Raw genomic sequence first — 17,880 nt, forward strand, 5'->3', positions numbered from 1 at the left:
GTAAAGTCAATAGTACACTTATTTACAGGGTGAGACGATCTGGGACTTTTCGCTCCCTTGTCGATCATCTCGGTACAAATGCAGGTGTGGGTGAGTTGGTTGGTTCTTCACAGGCTGCTGGGCAACAGGCCTTGTCGGGCTGCTGGGGATGGTGAGTTCGGCTTCATGGTCAACCATGATGTCGGTTGCCACTTGTGTGTGTGTTGGACGATCAAAGTTGGTGGTGTCTTTTTCGGGTTGTTCATAGCTGTTGGTGAATCGCAATTTGATTTGGTCCAAATGTTTTCTGCATGTTAGTCCATTGGCCAATTTGACCTAAAATACCCTACTCCCTTCTTTGGCTATGACCATGCCAGCGAGCCATTTGGGACCATGTCCATAATTGAGTACAAACACAGGATCATTGACCTCAATATCGCGTGACAAATTTGCGCAGTCATGGTACATACTTTGTTGATGCCGCCTGCCCTAGACGTGATCATGGAGATCAGGGTGGACAAGAGAGAGCCTTGTTTTGAGCACCCTTTTCATGAGCAGCTCGGCTGGGGAAACCCCGGTGAGCGAGTGGGGTCTGGTGCGGTAGCTGGGCAGTACTCAGGACAGCCGGGTCTGCAGGGAGCCTTCTGACATGCGTTTCAAACTTTGCTTGATGGTCTGAACTGCCCGTTCTGCCTGGCCGTTGGATGCAGGCTTGAACGGGGCAGATGTGATGTGCTTGATCCCATTGCGGTCATGAATTCCTTGAAATCAGCACTGGTGAAACACGGCCCATTGTCGCTGACTAGGACATCAGGCAGGCCGTGTGTGGCAAACATGGCTCGTAGGCTTTCGATGGTGGCAGTGGATGTGCTTACAGACATTATTACACACTCAATCCATTTTGAGTAAGCATCCATGACAACCAAGAACATTTTGCCTAGAAAAAAGCCCACAGAGTCCACGTGGATCCTCGACCACAGTTTGGAGGGCCACGACCACAAACTTAGCGGTGCCTCTCTGGGTGCATTGCTCAGCTGAGTGCAAGTGTTGCACTGGCGCACACATGAGTCGATGCCAGTCACCACACAGGGGATCTGACAATGGCTTTCATCATTACAATGCCTGGGTGGGTGCTGTGTAGATCACAAATTAATGTTTCTCTGCCTTTCTTGGGCAAGACCACACGATTACCCCACAACAGACAGTCCGCCTGCAAGGACATTTCGTCTTTGTGCCTATGAAACGGCTTAATTGCCTCCTGCATCTCCACTGGGCCCACCATGTCAGGTATTTGCTGCTAGGCTTGTTGGACCACTCCTTTCTGGGGAGGGTGCTCTTCAGTGCCAAACAGAACAGCCTTCCTTTCCCTCACTTCATGCAACATGACCTCATCTGTGAATCTGCATGGGCTTGTGCATGGGCAAGATCCTTCCATTTTCCAGGAATATGGGACCACAAAACTGGACCAGCTCCCATGGAGGACACAGTTTTTTTTACCAAGGACAGTAAAGGATCCTGGCTGGTCCAGGGTCTGATCTGGCGGGCCGTAAAGGGTAACTTTTCATTTTCGACTGCATCCATTACCGTGAGCAAGTCCACAGGCTGTGCCATTTCCACCCCGGTGATGGGCAATGGTAGCCGACTGAGGGCATCAGCACAGTTCTCTGTGCCCAGTCTGTGGCAGATTACATAGTATGCCGACAGCGTGACGCCCTTTGGATGCGGGCAGAGGCATTGGTGTTAATCCCTTTGCTCTCAGAATAGCGATATGAGCGACTTGTGGTCAGTTTCCAGCTCAAACTTGAGGCCAAACAAGTACAGGTGCATTTTTTTCACCCCGTAAACGCACGCCAGAGACTCTTTTTCAATCATGCTGAAGGCCCTTTCGGCCTTGGACAGACTCCTGGATGCATAAGCGACCGGTTGAAAAATCTCCGATTCGCTAGTCTGTTGTAACACACACCTGACCCCGTATGACGACGCATCGCAAGCTAGCACTAATTGTTTACATGGGTTATACAGGACAAGCAGTTTGTTTGAACAGAATGGATTTCTGGCTTTCCCAAAGACAGTCTCTTGTGAATTCCCCCATACCCAGTCATCTCCCTTGTGTAGCAGCACATGTAGGGGTTCTAGCAAGGTGCTTAACTCGGGTAGGAAATTACCGAAATAGTTGAGGAGTCCCAGGAAAGACCGCAGTCACGTTCTGTGGTCTCGGCACGTTCTTGATGGCCTCTGTTTTGATGGCTTTTGCTGCGATTCTTCTTCCCAAGAACTCGAACTCTGGAACAAGGAAAACACACTTCGAGCATTTCAACCTGAGCCCCACGCGATCCAACTGTCTAAGAATCTTCCAGATTCTTCAAGAGCTCAATGGTGTCCTAACCTGTGACTAGTATGTCCTCCTGGAAGACCACGGTGCGAGGGACCGACTTTGGCAGGCTCTCCATGTTCCGTTGGAAGATTGCTGCGGCCGGCCGAATCCCGAACGGGCATCTGTTATAGATGAACAGACCTTTGTGTGTGTTGATGCAGGTGAGGCCTTTTGAAGATTCCTCCAGCTCCTGCGTCATGTAGGCCGAAGTCAGGTCCAACTTGGTGAATGTCTTCCCTCCAGCCAGGGTCGCAAATAGGTCGTCTGCCTTGGGTAGCGGGTACTGGTCCTGTAACGAAAAACGGTTAATCGTTACTTTATAATCCCTACAAATTCTGACCGTGCCGTCACCTTTAAGTACTGAGACAATCGGACTGACCCACTTGTTGAATTCCACCGGCGTGATGATGCCTTCTAGCTGCAGGCGTCCAGCTCAATCTCGACTTTCTCTCGCATCATATATGATACTGCCCGTGCCTTGTGGTGGATGGGTCACGTAACCGGAACCAAATAGATCTTCACTTTCGCCCCCGAGAAGCTCCCAATGTCTGGCTTGAACAACGATGGAAATCTGCTCAGAACCTGGGCACATGAGGCGTCGTCGACAGACGAAAGCGCTCGGATGTCGTCCCAGTTCCAGCGGATTTTTCCCAGCCAGCTTCTGCCGAACAGTGTGGGGCCATCCCCTGGCACAATCCACAGTGGGAGTTCGTGCACTGCTCCATCATAGGAGATTTTGACTTCTGCACCGCCAATTACAGAGATCAGTTCCTTGGTGTTCGTTCTTAGTTTGGTGTGAATGGGGCTGAGCTTGGGCCTGTGTGCCTTGTTGCACCACAGCCTGTCGAAGGCCTTTTTGCTCATTTTGGACTGACTCACATCCGTGTCCAGTTCCATGGATACTAGAATTCTGTTCAGTTCAACTTTTAACATTATTGGTGGACATTTCGTGGTGAAGATGTGTACACCGTACACTTCTGCCTCCTTGGTTCGAGTCTACGATTCAGTCTGATCCACAGATCGATCTTCCTCTGCAACGTGGTGGTGGTTTGCAGGGTTTCCAGGGTTTGCAGCTCGCCTGCACATTCGTTGGAGGTGTCCCATTGTTCTGCAGCCGCTGCATGTATAGTGTTTGAAGCGGCATTGATGGGCCCGATGATCACCTCCACAACGCCAACCGGGTGTTAACTGCCTCGCATTAACGATTGATGGCGGACTCTGGGGCATCTGAGGTCATGCAGCAGCCAGTCTGTCGTGTATATTTCTGCTTGAAAATGACGTTGCTTTGTGCACAGTACTGGCCGAAACCTCTTTATGCTGCAAAATTTGTTTGGTGTTGTCGCTGCTGGACATAATGCCTGGGCTATCGTTATGGCTTTGCTCAGATTCGGAGTTTCAATAGCCAAGCACAAAAAATTCTCTGAGCATTTGTTCTAGGAATCCATCAAATTCACAATGTCCTGCGAGGCGCCTTAGTTTGGCGATGTAGCTCGCCATTTCCTGGCCCTCCGACCATTGACACGTGTAGAACCGATAGCTCACCATCAAAACGCTTTCCTTAGGATTTAGGTGCTCCCGGACCAGCATACACAATTCTTCATAGGATTTAGTTGTTGGTTTTACCGGAGCTAGAAGATTCTTCATGAGGCCATAGGTTGTTGCCCCGCAGACGGTAGGGAGGGTCGCTTGGCAGCGTTCTCGTCCCCTTCCAGCTCGTTGGCCACGAATTATTGGTCAAGTCTCTCCACGAAGGCTTCCCAATTGTCCCCTTCTGAGAACTACTCCAGGAGAGAGAGAGAAAATAGGTCAGCCTGACATCGGTAGTGGGTAAAATGGTGGAATCAATTATTAAGGATGTCATAGCAGCGCATTTGGAAAGAGGTGACATGATAGGTCCAAGTCAGCATGGATTTCTGAAAGGGAAATCATGCTTGACAAATCTTTTGGAATTTTTTGAGGATGTTTCCACTAGAGTGGACAAGGGCGAACCAATTGATGTGGTATATTTGGACTTTCAGAAGGCTTTCGACAAAGTCCCACATAAGAGATTAATGTGCAAAGTTAAAGCACATGGGATTGGGGGTAGTGTGCTGACGTGGATTGAGAACTGGTTGGCAGACAGGAAGCAAAGAGTATGAGTAAATGGGGACTTTTCAGAATGGCAGGCAGTGACTAGTGGGGTACCGCAAGGTTCTGTGCTGGGGCCCCAGCTGTTTACATTGTACATTAGTGATTTAGATGAGGGGATTAAATGTAATATCTCCAAATTTGCGGATGACACTAAGTTGGGTGGCAGTGTGAGCTGCGAGGAAGATGCAGAGTGATTTGGATAGGTTAGGTGAGTGGGCAAATGCATGGCAGATGAAGTATAATGTGGATAAATGTGAGGTTATCCACTTTGGTGGTAAAAACAGAGAGACAGACTATTATCTGAATGGTGACAGATTAGGAAAAGGGGAGGTGCAACGAGACCTGGGTGTCATGGTACATCAGTCATTGAAGGTTGGCATGCAGGTACAGCAGGCAGTTAAGAAAGCAAATGGCATGTTGGCCTTCATAGCAAGGGGATTTGAGTACAGGGGCAGGGAGGTGTTACTGCAGTTGTACAGGGCCTTGGTGAGGGCTCACCTGGAGTATTGTGTACAGTTTTGGTCTTGTAGCTTGAGGAAGGACATTCTTGCTATTGAGGGAGTGCAGCTAAGGTTCACCAGACTGATTCCCGGGATGGTGGGACTGACATATCAAGAAAGACTGGATCAACTGGGCTTGTATTCACTGGAATTCAGAAGAATGAGAGGGGATCTCATAGAAACATTTAAAATTCTGATGGGTTTAGACAGGTTAGATGCAGGAAGAATGTTCCCAATGTTGGGGAAGTCCAGAACCAGGGGTCACAGTCTAAGGATAAGGGGTAATCCATTTAGGACTGAGATGAGGAGAAACTTCTTCACCCAGAGAGTGGTGAACCTGTGGAATTCTCTACCACAGGATGTTGTTGAGGCCAATTCACTTAATATATTCAAAAAGGAGTTAGATGTAGTCCTTACTACTAAGGGGATCAAGGTGTATGGTGAGAAAGCAGGAATGGGGTACTGAAGTTGCATGTTCAGCCATGAACTCATTGAATGGCGGAATATGCTCGAGGGGCTGAATGGCCTCCTCCTGTTCCTATATTCCTTTGTCCTTCTGACGCAGAGGCGAGAGTGCTACCCACTGAGCCAGGCAGACACCTAGGGTTGACCTTGGCTGTCCTGAGACAGAGGGTATCAGCATTAGTCCGATAGTTGGCATGGACAATATGTAACCTGTGTTTGACTGGCTCACAGGTGGAATCTGTGCAGCTCATCGCCGCTGGGAAAGCCACAAGAATCACACAGCCAACAGACGGAGTCACATACGAGGGAATTCAGAAGAAAGAAAATGCAAAGGTAATGAATCCTTTTTAGTTAGAAACTGTTAAAGCCCAATTGTGTTATTTTCCCTTGTTTTCTTTTGTGTTGGAAAAACTGCTAGCGCTGAAATCATTCGAGAAAACTGACTGGGAAGGGTTACTGAGTGACAGTGTGAGGGAGCTGGATTAAAATCAGTAGAGATACAGTCAGTAACACAGTGTGCTGGGGGGAGGGGCTACTGAGTGACTGTGAGGGAGCTGGATTAAAATCAGTAGAGATACAGTCAATAACACAGGGCGCTGGGGGGAGGGGCTACTGAGTGACAGTGTGAGGGAGCTGGATTAAAATCAGTAGAGATGCAGTCAATAACACAGGGTGCTGGGGGAGAGGGGTTGCTGAGTGACAGTGTGAGGGAGCTGGATTAAAATCAGTAGAGATAGTCAGTAACACAGGGTGCTGGGGAGAGGGTTTGCTGAGTGACAGTGTGAGGGAACTGGATTAAAATCAGTAGAGATACAGTCAGTAACACAGTGTGCTGGGGGGGGGGGTTACTGAGTGACAGTGTGAGGGAGCTGGATTAAAATCAGTAGAGATATAGTCAATAACACAGGGCGCTGGGGGAGAGGGTTTGCTGAGTGACAGTGTGAGGGAGCTGGATTAAAATCAGTAGAGATATAGTCAATAACACAGGGTGCTGGGGAGAGGGTTTGCTGAGTGACAGTGTGAGGGAGCTGGATTAAAATCAGTAGAGATAGTCAGTAACACAGGGCGCTGGGGGAAGGGGCTACTGAGTGACTGTGAGGGAGCTGGATTAAAATCAGTAGAGATACAGTCAATAACACAGGGCGCTGGGGGAGAGGGGTTACTGAGTGACAGTGTGAGGGAACTGGATTAAAATCAGTAGAGATACAGTCAGTAACACAGTGTGCTGGGGGAGAGGGGTTACTGAGTGACAGTGTGAGGGAGCTGGATTAAAATCAGTAGAGATACAGTCAATAACACAGGGCGCTGGGGGAGAGGGTTTGCTGAGTGACAGTGTGAGGGAGCTGGATTAAAATCAGTAGAGATATAGTCAATAACACAGGGCGCTGGGGGAGAGGGTTTGCTGAGTGACAGTGTGAGGGAGCTGGATTAAAATCAGTAGAGATGCAGTCAGTGACGCAACAACAACTTGTATTTATATAGCGCCTTTAACGTGGTAAAACATCCCAAGGTGCATCACAGGAGTGTTATGAGATGAAAAATTTGACACCGAGCTGCATAAGTAGAAATTAGCGCACGTGATGAGATAGGTTTTATGAAACGTTTTGAAGGAGGAAAGAGAGGTAGAGAGACGGAGAGGTTTAGGGAGGGAGTTCCAGAGCTTGGGGTCTCGGCAACAGAAGGCACAGCCACCAATGGTTGAGTGATTATAATCAGGGATGCTCAAGAGGGCAGAATTAGAGGAGCGCAGACATCTTGGGAGGTTGTGGGGCTGGAGGAGATTACAGAGATAGGGAGGGGCGAGGCCATGGAGGGGTTTGAAAATAAGAATGGGTATTTTGAAATCGAGGCATTGCTTAACCAATGTCAGTCAGCGAACACAGGGGATGATGGGTGAGCAAGACTCGGTGGGTGATGTGTGAGCGGGACTCAGTGCGAGTTAGGACACGGGGTGTGATGGTTGAGCGGGACTCAGTGCGAGTTAGGACACAGGGGGTGATGGGTGAGCGGGACTCAGTGTGAGTTGGGACACAGGGGATGATGGGTGAGCGGGACTCAGTGCGAGTTGGGACACAGGGGGTGATGTGTGAGCGGGACTCAATGCGAGTTAGGACACGGGGTGTGATAGGTGAACGGGACTCGATGCGAGTTGGGACACAGGGGGTGATGGGTGAGCGGGACTCAGTGCAAGTGAGGACACAGGGAGTGATTGGTGAGCGGGACTCAGTGTGAGTTGGGACACAGGGGGTGATGTGTGAGTGGGACTTGGTGCGAGTTGGGACACAGGGGGTGATGGGTGAGCGGGACTCAGTGCAAGTGAGGACACAGGGGGTGATTGGTGAGCGGGACTCAGTGTGAGTTGGGACACAGGGGGTGATGTGTGAGCGGGACTTGGTGCGAGTGGGTACACAGGGGGTGATGGGTGAGCGGGACTCAGTGCAAGTGAGGACACAGGGGGTGATTGGTGAGCGGGACTCGGTGCGAGTTGGGACACAGGGGGTGATGTGTGAGCGGGACTTGGTGCGAGTTGGGACACAGGGGGTGATTGGTGAGCGGGACTCAGTGCAAGTTCGGATACGGGCGGGTGATGGGTGAGTGGGACTCGGTGCAAGTTAGTACACGGGCGGGTGATGGGTGAGTGGGACTCAGTGTGAGTTGGGACACGGGGGGTGATGGGTGAGCGGGACTCAGTGTGAGTTGGGACACAGGGGGTGATGGGTGAGTGGGACTCAGTGTGAGTTGGGACACGGGGGGTGATGGGTGAGCGGGACTCAGTGTGAGTTGGGACACGGGGGGTGATGGGTGAGCGGGACTTGGTGTGAGTTGGGACACGGGGGGTGATGGGTGAGCGGGACTCAGTGCGAGTTGGGACACGGGGGGTGATGGGTGAGCGGGACTTGGTGTGAGTTGGGACACGGGGGGTGATGGGTGAGCGGGACTCAGTGCAAGTGAGGACACAGGGGGTGATGGGTGAGCGGGACTCGGTGCGAGTTGGGACACGGGTGGGTGAGGGCGATTAGCCGCCCCGCGGACAACTGACTGATTCATTGCATTGCTGTTCAGATTAACTGGGATCAACCAGCGGAGGCCATTCACAACTGGATCCGAGGCAACGATAACGTCCCTGGAGCCTGGTCAGAGGTCAATGGACAAGTAAGTGTTGAGCGGAATAACAGCAATGGTAATAATCCAACTCATGGGTGACCGGGAGCGGGTCGGTGGGCAATGGGAGCACTGTACTGGGCTCCCTTGCTCTTTAAGGAGATCGTCACTCAACCATCATTTTAAGAGGAAGGGAATCAAAATGGTTGATGGAGGAAATAAAACCTCTCACTTATCCCCAGGACGTCCCTAAACACTTCACAACCAACCAATTACTTTTGAAGTGTGCTCACTTGTTTTGCCGGCAATCATGGCAGACAATTTGCACACAGCAAGATCCCACAAGTTCATGAAATTCATCAGTAGATGATCTGCTTTGAGTGATGTTGGTTGAGGCCCCAGGACACCAGGAGAACTCCCCTGCTCTTCTTCCAATAATGCCCGTGGGACCTTTAACATCCACCTGGACATTTATACGGGGCCTGAATTTATATGTTTCATCTGAAGGATACAGCAACCTCTGACAGTGCTGCGCTCCCTCAGTGTTAGTCTGGGTTACAGGCTGAAGTGGGGCTTGAACCCACAACCTTCTGATTCACGGGGAGAGTGACACCAACTGACGAGGGAGGCCTGCACCAATCAGCAGTGACGGGTAGTCGGGAGGAGGGATATGCAGCAAAACATGACGTCATCTTTTCACCTTTATTTCAGAAGCTGACGTTTTTTGGCTCGACGCTAACGGAGAGCCCTCCTCCCCAGGGGAAGACCCTGGACATTCCTGGTGCTCACACACCCGCCATCGTTGGCAGAAATGGCCTGGTCCTGTTTGGGAATGATGGTAAAACGGTAACAAACCTTTGATGCAAACACTGAATTCTGCGTTATCGGAAACCTCTCTGCTGCATTGTCTGATTAAGGCAAGAAGAACTATAAATGTTACACACTAGGGATAAAATTCATAAGAACATAAGAATTAGGAGCAAGAGTCGGCCATATGGCCCCTCGGGCCTGCTCTGCCATTCAATCAGATCATGGCTGATCTTTGACCTCAACTTCACTTTTCCGCCCGATCCCCATATCCCTCGATTCCCCCCGCGTCCAGTCTTCAACATGACTCAGCATCCACAGCCCTCTGGGGCACAGAATTCCAAAGATTCACAACCCTCTGAGTGAAGAAGTTCCTCCTCATCTCAGTCCTAAATGGCCGACCCCTTATCCTGAGACTGTGCTCCCTAATTCTAGACTCTCCAGTCAGAGGGTATCAACCTCTCAGCATCTACCCTGTCAATCCCCCTCAGAATCTTATGTTTCAATGAGATCACCTCTCATTCTTCTAAACTCCAGAAAGCATAGGCCCAATCTACTCAGTGGAAATCAATAATCGGGCGAGGTGTATAACGGGCGGATAAAATGATATCGCGAGTATTGTGTCCCCGCCCATGTTGCACCTTAGTGAGGCCTCACCTGGAATATTGTGTACAGTTTTGGTCTCCGAGTCTGAGGAAGGACGTTCTTGCTATTGAGGGAGTGCAGCGAAGGTTCACCAGACTGATTCCCGGGATGGCGGGACTGACATGTGAGGAGAGACTGGGTCAACTGGGCCTTTATACACTGGAGTTTAGAAGGATGAGAGGGGATCTCATAGAACCATATAAGATTCTGACGGGACTGGACAGGTTGAATGCGGGAAGAATGTTCCCGATGTTGGGGAAGTCCAGAACCAGGGGACATAGTCTTAGGATAAGGGATAGGCCATTTAGGACTGAGATGAGGAGAAACATCTTCACTCAGAGAGTTGTTAACCTGTGGAATTCTCTGCCACAGAGAGTTGTTGATAACAGTTTATTGGATATATTCAAGAGGGAGTTAGATATGGCCCTTACGGCTAAAGGGATCAAGGGGTATGGAGAGAAAGCAGGAAAGGAGTACTGAGGTGAATGATCAGCCATGATCTTATTGAATGGTGGTGCAGGCTCGAAGGGCCAAATGGCCTACTCCTGCAACTATTTTTCTATGTTTCTATGTTTCTATTTCCCTCCAATATCATATTGGGGTGATGATTCCTCAAAGCGTGTGCTTTCCTTTCAGGTTTTGGTGAAGAATGTCCAGTTTGAAGACGGCAAAATGATCCCAGCCTCCAAGTACTTCTCTTCCTCTGAAAGTTCTTCTTTGGAGTTGACCGAAGAGGAGAAGAAAGTCAAAGAGGAAGTCAGAGTAAGTGATTCAGGGCTAGAAATTTGCCTCCTTTGCGCCTCCCGTCAGTGCCTCCGGGGGGCGATGACGGGGCGCTATGGGCTCCGCGACCGGGCGCGGCGAGAGTACCGACGCCCGCGGACTTCCCGTCGAGGTTTACGGTGCCGGTAACCCCGAGCTCCCCATCCCCTGCGCCCGGAGATCGTGATGTCATCGTGCTGCACCTCGCCTCGGACCCGAGCTTGGGTTCCGCCCCCTGCAGCATCGCCGGGCGACAACACCGAGGCGTTGCTAGGGAGGCATTGCTATGGAGGCCGGGCGCTCAGGGAGCGCTGTATAAAGGGCGTGATGGCCGCCATCGATCAGCCCTGCACTCGGCTGATCGTGGGGGCTCGCGGTTGCCATTGCCAACGAGGGACAGCTTTTCATTGCAGAACCTGCAGCCATGGCCCTTCCCTTTACGGGAGGGTGGGAGACTCCGATCCCGGCAGCGCTGCTCGGGAAATTTTGTAACGTTGTACCGCGACCGCCCCTCCTGCCGGCTTTAGTGCTCCGAGGGAACTGGTCGCGCTTGATTTCCCGCGCGTTCATATTTAGTGTCCCTCAAATGGGGCGCTATGCAGTTTCTCCCCCTAAGTAGCATCATGTCCAACAGGGAATTCAGAGAAACCTCTTTACCCAGAGAGTGGTGAGAATGTGGAACTCGCTGCCACAGGGAGTGGCTGAGGCCAATAGCAGAGATACATTTAAGGGGAAGCTGTATCTAACCCGTACTGTACCTGCCCTGGGAGTGTTTGATGGGACAGTATAGAGGGAGCTTTACTCTGTATCTAACCCCGTGCTGTACCTGCCCTGGGAGTGTTTGATGGGACAGTGTAGAGGGAGCTTTCCTCTGTATCTAACCCGTACTGTACCTGCCCTGGGAGTGTTTGATGGGACAGTATAGAGGGAGCTTTACTCTGTATCTAACCCCGTGCTGTACCTGCCCTGGGAGTGTTTGATGGGACAGTGTAGAGGGAGCTTTCCTCTGTATCTAACCCGTGCTGTACCTGCCCTGGGAGTGTTTGATGGGACAGTGTAGAGGGAGCTTTACTCTGTATCTAACCCGTGCTGTACCTGCCCTGGGAGTGATTGATGGGACAGTGTAGAGGGAGCTTTACTCTGTATCTAACCCCGTGCTGTATCTGCCCTGGGAGTGTTTGATGGGACAGTGTCGAGGGATCTTTACTCTGTATCTAACCCCGTGCTGTCCCTGCTCTGGGTGTGTTTAATGGGATAGTGTAGAGGGAGCTTTACTCTGTATCTAACCCCGTGCTGTACCTGCTCTGGGTGTGTTTAATGGGACAGTGTAGAGGGAGCTTTACTTTGTAGTGGTAGGGGACAGTATCATTCTGGGGATAGATACAGTTCTCTGCAGCCGAGAGCGTGAGTCCTAAAGGCTGTTTTACCTGCCCGGTGCCAGGGTTAAGGGCATCTCCTTAGGGCTGCAGAGGAACTTGGAGTGTGAGGGGGAAGATCCAGTTGTAATGGTCTATGTGTGTACCAACGACATAGATAGGACAGTCAAGAAGGTTCTGCTGAGAGAGTATGAGCAGCTAGGGGCCAAATTAAAAAGCAGAACCACAAAGGTAATAATCTCTGGATTACTACTCGAGCCACAAACAAATTTGCATAGGGTAAATAAGATCAGAGAGTTAAACATGTGGCTCAAAGACTGATGTGGGTTTTGGTTCGTGGGACACTGGCACCAATACTGGGGTAAGAGGGAGCTGTTCCGTTGGGATGGGCTCCAATGGGACCGTGCTGGGACTAGGGTTCTGGCGAATCAAATAATTAGGGCTGTAGGGCTCAATTTTCCCCAAAACTTTTTTTTGGTGGACTTGAAGAATTACGTCCGATTTTTTGGGGCCCAAGTACACCAAAAAAAAAGTGTTGTAAGTTTCCCCATTGCATCTCTTCATATTGGCGTGGCCTAACTCGAGGCGGGTGGAGTCTTGATCTGCACCAAAAAGATCAGGCTACCATGGTAACCAGGGACACAATGCGAGCTGAGGCTGCAAGGTGAAACATACAGCCACCTCCCAACACATTAAAATAATTGAAAAATACATAGCACCAACTTACCGCCAACCCCACTGAAGGCTGTTCGGGCTTCTCGGTCACCGGTTTCTCTCTCTCTCTCTCTCTCTCTCTTTCTCTCTCCGTGAACCTGGGACCGAAAATAGGACTGGACTGTGTGTGTGAACCAGGGACTGAGAATGGGACCGGACTGTGTGTGTGAACCGGGGACTGAGAATGGGACCGGACTGTGTGTGTGAACCGGGGTCCGAGAATGGGACCGGACTGTGTGTGTGAACCGGGGACTGAGAATGGGACCGGACTGTGTGTGTGAACCGGGGACTGAGAATGGGACCGGACTGTGTGTGTGAACCGGGGTCCGAGAATGGGACCGGACTGTGTGTGTGAACCGGGGACTGAGAATGGGACCGGACTGTGTGTGTGAACCGGAGACTGAGAATGGGACCGGACTGTGTGTGTGAACCGGGGACTGAGAATGGGACCAGACTGTGTGTGTGAACCGGAGACTGAGAATGGGACCGGACTGTGGGTGTGAACCGGGGACTGAGAATGGGACCAGACTGTGTGTGTGAACCGGGGACTGAGAATGGGACCGGACTGTGTGTGTGAACCTGGGACTGAGAATGGGACCGGACTGTGTGTGTGAACCGGGGTCCGAGAATGGGACCGGACTGTGTGTGTGAACCGGGGACTGAGAATGGGACCGGACTGTGTGTGTGAACCGGGGACTGAGAATGGGACCGGACTGTGTGTGTGAACCGGAAACTGAGAATGGGACCGGACTGTGTGTGTGAACCTGGAACTGAGAATGGGACCGGACTGTGTGTGTGAACCTGGGACTGAGAATGGGACCGGACTGTGTGTGTGAACCTGGGACTGAGAATGGAACGGACTGTGTGTGTGAACCGGGGACTGAGAATGGGACCGGACTGTGTGTGTGAACCTGGGACTGAGAATGGGACCGGACTGTGTGTGTGAACCTGGGACTGAGAATGGGACCGGACTGTGTGTGTGAACCTGGGACCGGACAGCCTTTGGGCGGGGTTGGAGGTAAATTGCTGCTCTGTGTTTTTCAATTCTTTCCGTGTGTCCAGGCATCTGCTGCGCCACTTTTCTTGCCTCCACCGATTTCCTTAACTCTAGGGAAGGTTTTTCAGGACAGGCCACATACGCTGGCCAAATCAGAACTGGAGTAACTCTCAGCTGGCCAAACTTCCCTAAATGGCCAGAAGTGGCGTAGGTGGCTGGTTACGCCCCCTTTGGCTGAAAAAAAACTGATTAAAAAAATTTGTAACTAACTGAGTTATGCTGGTGCAAATTGATTGGGGAAATGAGGGATTTTTAAGTTAGGACAGAAAAAGCAGCCTGCTCCAAAAAAAACGGCGCAAATACTGGGGAAAATTGAGCCCATCGAGAGGGCTTTAAACTAATTAATAGGGTGAGGATTCAGCTGAGCGAAAATTTAAAAAGTCAAATGACAAGGAGAAGGCAATAGATCTGGGTAGCACTGGGGGAAATGAAAACCAAAGTGTGACAGGAAGGGACAGAGTGTATAAGCATAAAGATGAATCAGGAAGTAGGGTCAAAACAGGAAAAAATTGTAAAAAAACACATTGGAAAGCTCTTTATCTGAATGCACGTAGCATTCATAACAAAATAGGTGAGTTGACGGCACAAATAGATACAAATGGGTTTGATCTGATAGCCATTACAGAGATGTGGTTGCAAGGTGACCATGACTGGGAAGTAAATATTCAGGGGTATTTGACAATTCGGAAGCACTGTTAATAAAGGATGGGATCAGTGCCTTAGTGAGAAATGATATTGGCTCAGAAGAACAAGATATTGAATCAGTTTGGGTGGAGATAAGGAATATTAAGGGGAAAAAATTGCTGGTGGGTGTAGTCTATAGGCCCCCACCAGTAGCTACACTGTTGGACGCAGTATAAATCAAGAAATAATGGAGTCTTGTAATAAAGGAACGGCAATAATCATGGGCGATTTTAACCTTCATATTGATTGGACAAAGCAAATTGGCCAGGGCAGCCTTGAGGAAGAGTTCATAGAGTGTATCCGGGATAGTTTCCTTGAACAGTACGTTGTGGAACCAACCAGGGAGCAGTCTATCTTAGATCTAGTCTTGGGTAATGAGACAGGATTAATAAACAATCTCCGAGTAAAGAATCCTCTAGCAATGAGTGACCATAATATGGTTGAATTTCAAATTCAGCTGGAGGGTGAGAAAGTTGGTTCTCAAACCAGTGTCCTAAGCTTAAATAAAGGAGACTACAAAGGTATGAGGGCAGAATTGGCTAAAGTGGACTGGGAAAATAGATTAAAGTATGGGACAGTTGATGAGCAGTGGGAGATATTTAAGGAGATATTCCATAATTCGCAACATAAATATATCCCAATGAGAAGGAAAAACTGTAAGGGAAGGGATAACCATCTGTGGCTAACTAAGGAAATAAGGGATGGTATCAAATTGAAAACAAAGGCATACAATGTGGCCAAGGCTAGTGGGAGGCCAGGGGATTGGGAAACTTTTAAAAGCCAGCAAAGAATTACTAAAAAAATGATAAAGGGAGGGAAGATAGATTATGACAGTAAACTAGCACAAAATATAAAAACAGATGATAAGAGTGGCTAAAGTAAATGTTGGTCCCCTGGAGGATGAGACTGGGGAATTAATAATGGGGAACAGGGAGATGGCAGAGACGTTGAACAAATATTTTGTATCGGTCTTCACAGTAGAAGACACAAAAAACATCCCAATAATGGATAATCAAGGGGCAATAGGGATTGAGGAACTTAATACAATCACTATCACTAATGAAGTAGTACTCCGTAATATAATAGGATTAAAGGTGGATAAATCCCCTGGACCTGATGGCTTACATCCTAGGGTCTTAAAAGAAGTGGCTACAGAGATAGTGAATGCATTGGTTGTAATCAACCAAAATTCCCTGGATTCAGGAGCAGTTCCAGCGGATTGGAAAACTGCAAATGTAATGTCCCTATTTTAAAAAGGAGGCAGACAAAAAGCAGGAAACTATAGACCAGTTAGCCTAACATCTGTCGTTGGGAAAATGCTGGAGTCCATTATTAAGGAAGCAGTAGTGGGACATTTGGAAAAGCATGACTCAATCAAGCAGAGTCAACATGGTTTTATGAAAGGGAAATCATGTTTGACAAATTTGCTGGAGTTCTTTGAGGATGTAACGAGGGGGAAACCAGTGGGTGTGGTGTATTTGGATTTGCAGAAGGCATTCGATAAGGTGCCACAAAAAAAGTTACTGCACAAGATAAAAGTTCACGGGGTTGGGGGTAATATATTAGCATGGATAGAGGATTGGCTAACTAACAGAAAACAGAGATAAATGGGTCATTTTTCAGTTGGTAAACTGTAACTAGTGGGGTGCCACAGAGGTCGGTGCTGGGGCTTCAACTATTTACAATCTATATTAATGACTTAGATGAAGGGACTGAGTGTAATGTAGCCAAGTTTGCTGATGTTATAAAGATGGGTGGGAAAGCAAATTGTGAGGAGGACACAAAAAATCTGCAAAGGGATACAGGCTAAGTGAGTGGGCAAACATCTGGCACATGGAGTATAATGTGGGAAAGTGTGAGGTTATCCACTTTATCAGGAAAAATAAAAAAGCAAATTATTATTTAAATGGAGAGAAATTACAAGATGCTGCAGAAAAGAGGGACCTGGGGGTCCTTGTGCATGAAACACAAATATTTAGTATGCAGGTACAGCAAGTAATCAGGAAGGCAAATGGAATGTTGGCCTTTATTGCAAGGGGGATAGAGTATAAAAGCAGAGAAGTCCTGCTACAACTGTACAGGGTATTGGTGAGGCCACATCGAGAGTACTGTGGACAGTTTTGTTCGCCTTATTTAAGGAGAGATATACTTGCATTGGAGACAGTTTAGAGAAGGTTCATGAGGTTGATTCCAGAGATTAGGGGGTTGTCTTAAAGCGAAAGGTTGAGCAGATTGGGCTGATACACATTGGAGCTCAGAAGAATGAGAGGTGGTCTTTTTGAAACATATATGATACTGAGGGGGCCCGACAGGATCAATGCAGAGAAGATATTTTCCCTCGTGGGGGAATCTAAAATTAGAGGGCATCGTTTCAGAATAAGGGGTCATCCATTTAAAACTGAGATGAGGAGGAATTTCTTCTTTCAGAAGGTTGTAAATCTTTGGAATTCACTGCCCCAGAGAGATGGGGAGGCTGGGTCATTGAATATTTAAGGCGGACGTAGACAGGGGACTCAAGGGTTATGGGAAGTGGACAGGGAGTTGGAGCTGAGCTCAAGATCAGATCAGCCATGATCTTATTGAATGCGGAGCAGGCTCAAGGGGACAAATGTCCTACTCCTGTCCTATTTCTTATGTTTTTATACCCTGGGAGTGTTTGATGGGATAGTATAGAGGGAGCTTTACTCTGTATCTAACCCCGTACCGTACTTGCCCTGGGAGTGTTTGATGGGGCAGTGTAGAGGGCACTTTACTCTGTATCTAACCTCATACCATACCTGCCTGGGAGTGTTTGATGGGACAGTGTAGAGGGAGCTTTACTCTGTATCTAACCCGTGCTGTACCTGCCCTGGGAGTGTTTGATGGGACAGTGAAGTGCACTGGTTACCTCCGATTCCCAGCACTGAAATCCTAATGTCAAAGGCACAAAATTAAGCAAAAGAGTTAAAAATATGTTCGAAATTCAGCTCGATCAGTGAGAAAATTCTGCTGGTTGATCACTCTGCTGCTGGTTGATGCTGCGTTCTGTATCTCCTCCCAGCCTTTAATGTGTTGTATGTTTTGATTGGACCAGGCTGTCTGGAAGAGCATCCTCTCCAACGTCGCAGAAATTGTGGCATCAACTGATTTTTTCAAGTCAGGAGCAGCTTCGATGGATGTGGTCAGGTAATATCCCTGCCCCAGAGTTACTGCAGGTGTTCGGTGACCTTTGCACTCCTCCAAGACTCAGAGTTGTGGGGAAACAATTTTACAAATGGCTCCTGGTGCAAAACTCCTTTGCCAAAA

The 17,880-nt window shown here is 49.1% G+C and overlaps 1 protein-coding gene across 3 annotated transcripts in view; it reads left to right on the forward strand.

The window, feature by feature from the left end:
• Positions 1-17,880, forward strand: part of LOC139277320 (cytosolic 10-formyltetrahydrofolate dehydrogenase-like) — a 207,558-nt gene that overhangs the window by 72,269 nt on the left and 117,409 nt on the right. For all 3 annotated transcript variants that reach the window (XM_070895630.1, XM_070895632.1, XM_070895633.1), the window contains exons 5-9: positions 5,680-5,781; positions 8,512-8,601; positions 9,262-9,396; positions 10,639-10,764; positions 17,669-17,760. In XM_070895630.1, the coding sequence (XP_070751731.1) occupies positions 5,680-5,781; positions 8,512-8,601; positions 9,262-9,396; positions 10,639-10,764; positions 17,669-17,760 (545 nt within the window). The remainder of the gene's footprint in view (positions 1-5,679; positions 5,782-8,511; positions 8,602-9,261; positions 9,397-10,638; positions 10,765-17,668; positions 17,761-17,880) is intronic.

The sequence above is a fragment of the Pristiophorus japonicus genome, chromosome 12 (assembly GCF_044704955.1).
Source record: "Pristiophorus japonicus isolate sPriJap1 chromosome 12, sPriJap1.hap1, whole genome shotgun sequence".
Taxonomy (NCBI): Eukaryota; Metazoa; Chordata; class Chondrichthyes; family Pristiophoridae; genus Pristiophorus; species Pristiophorus japonicus.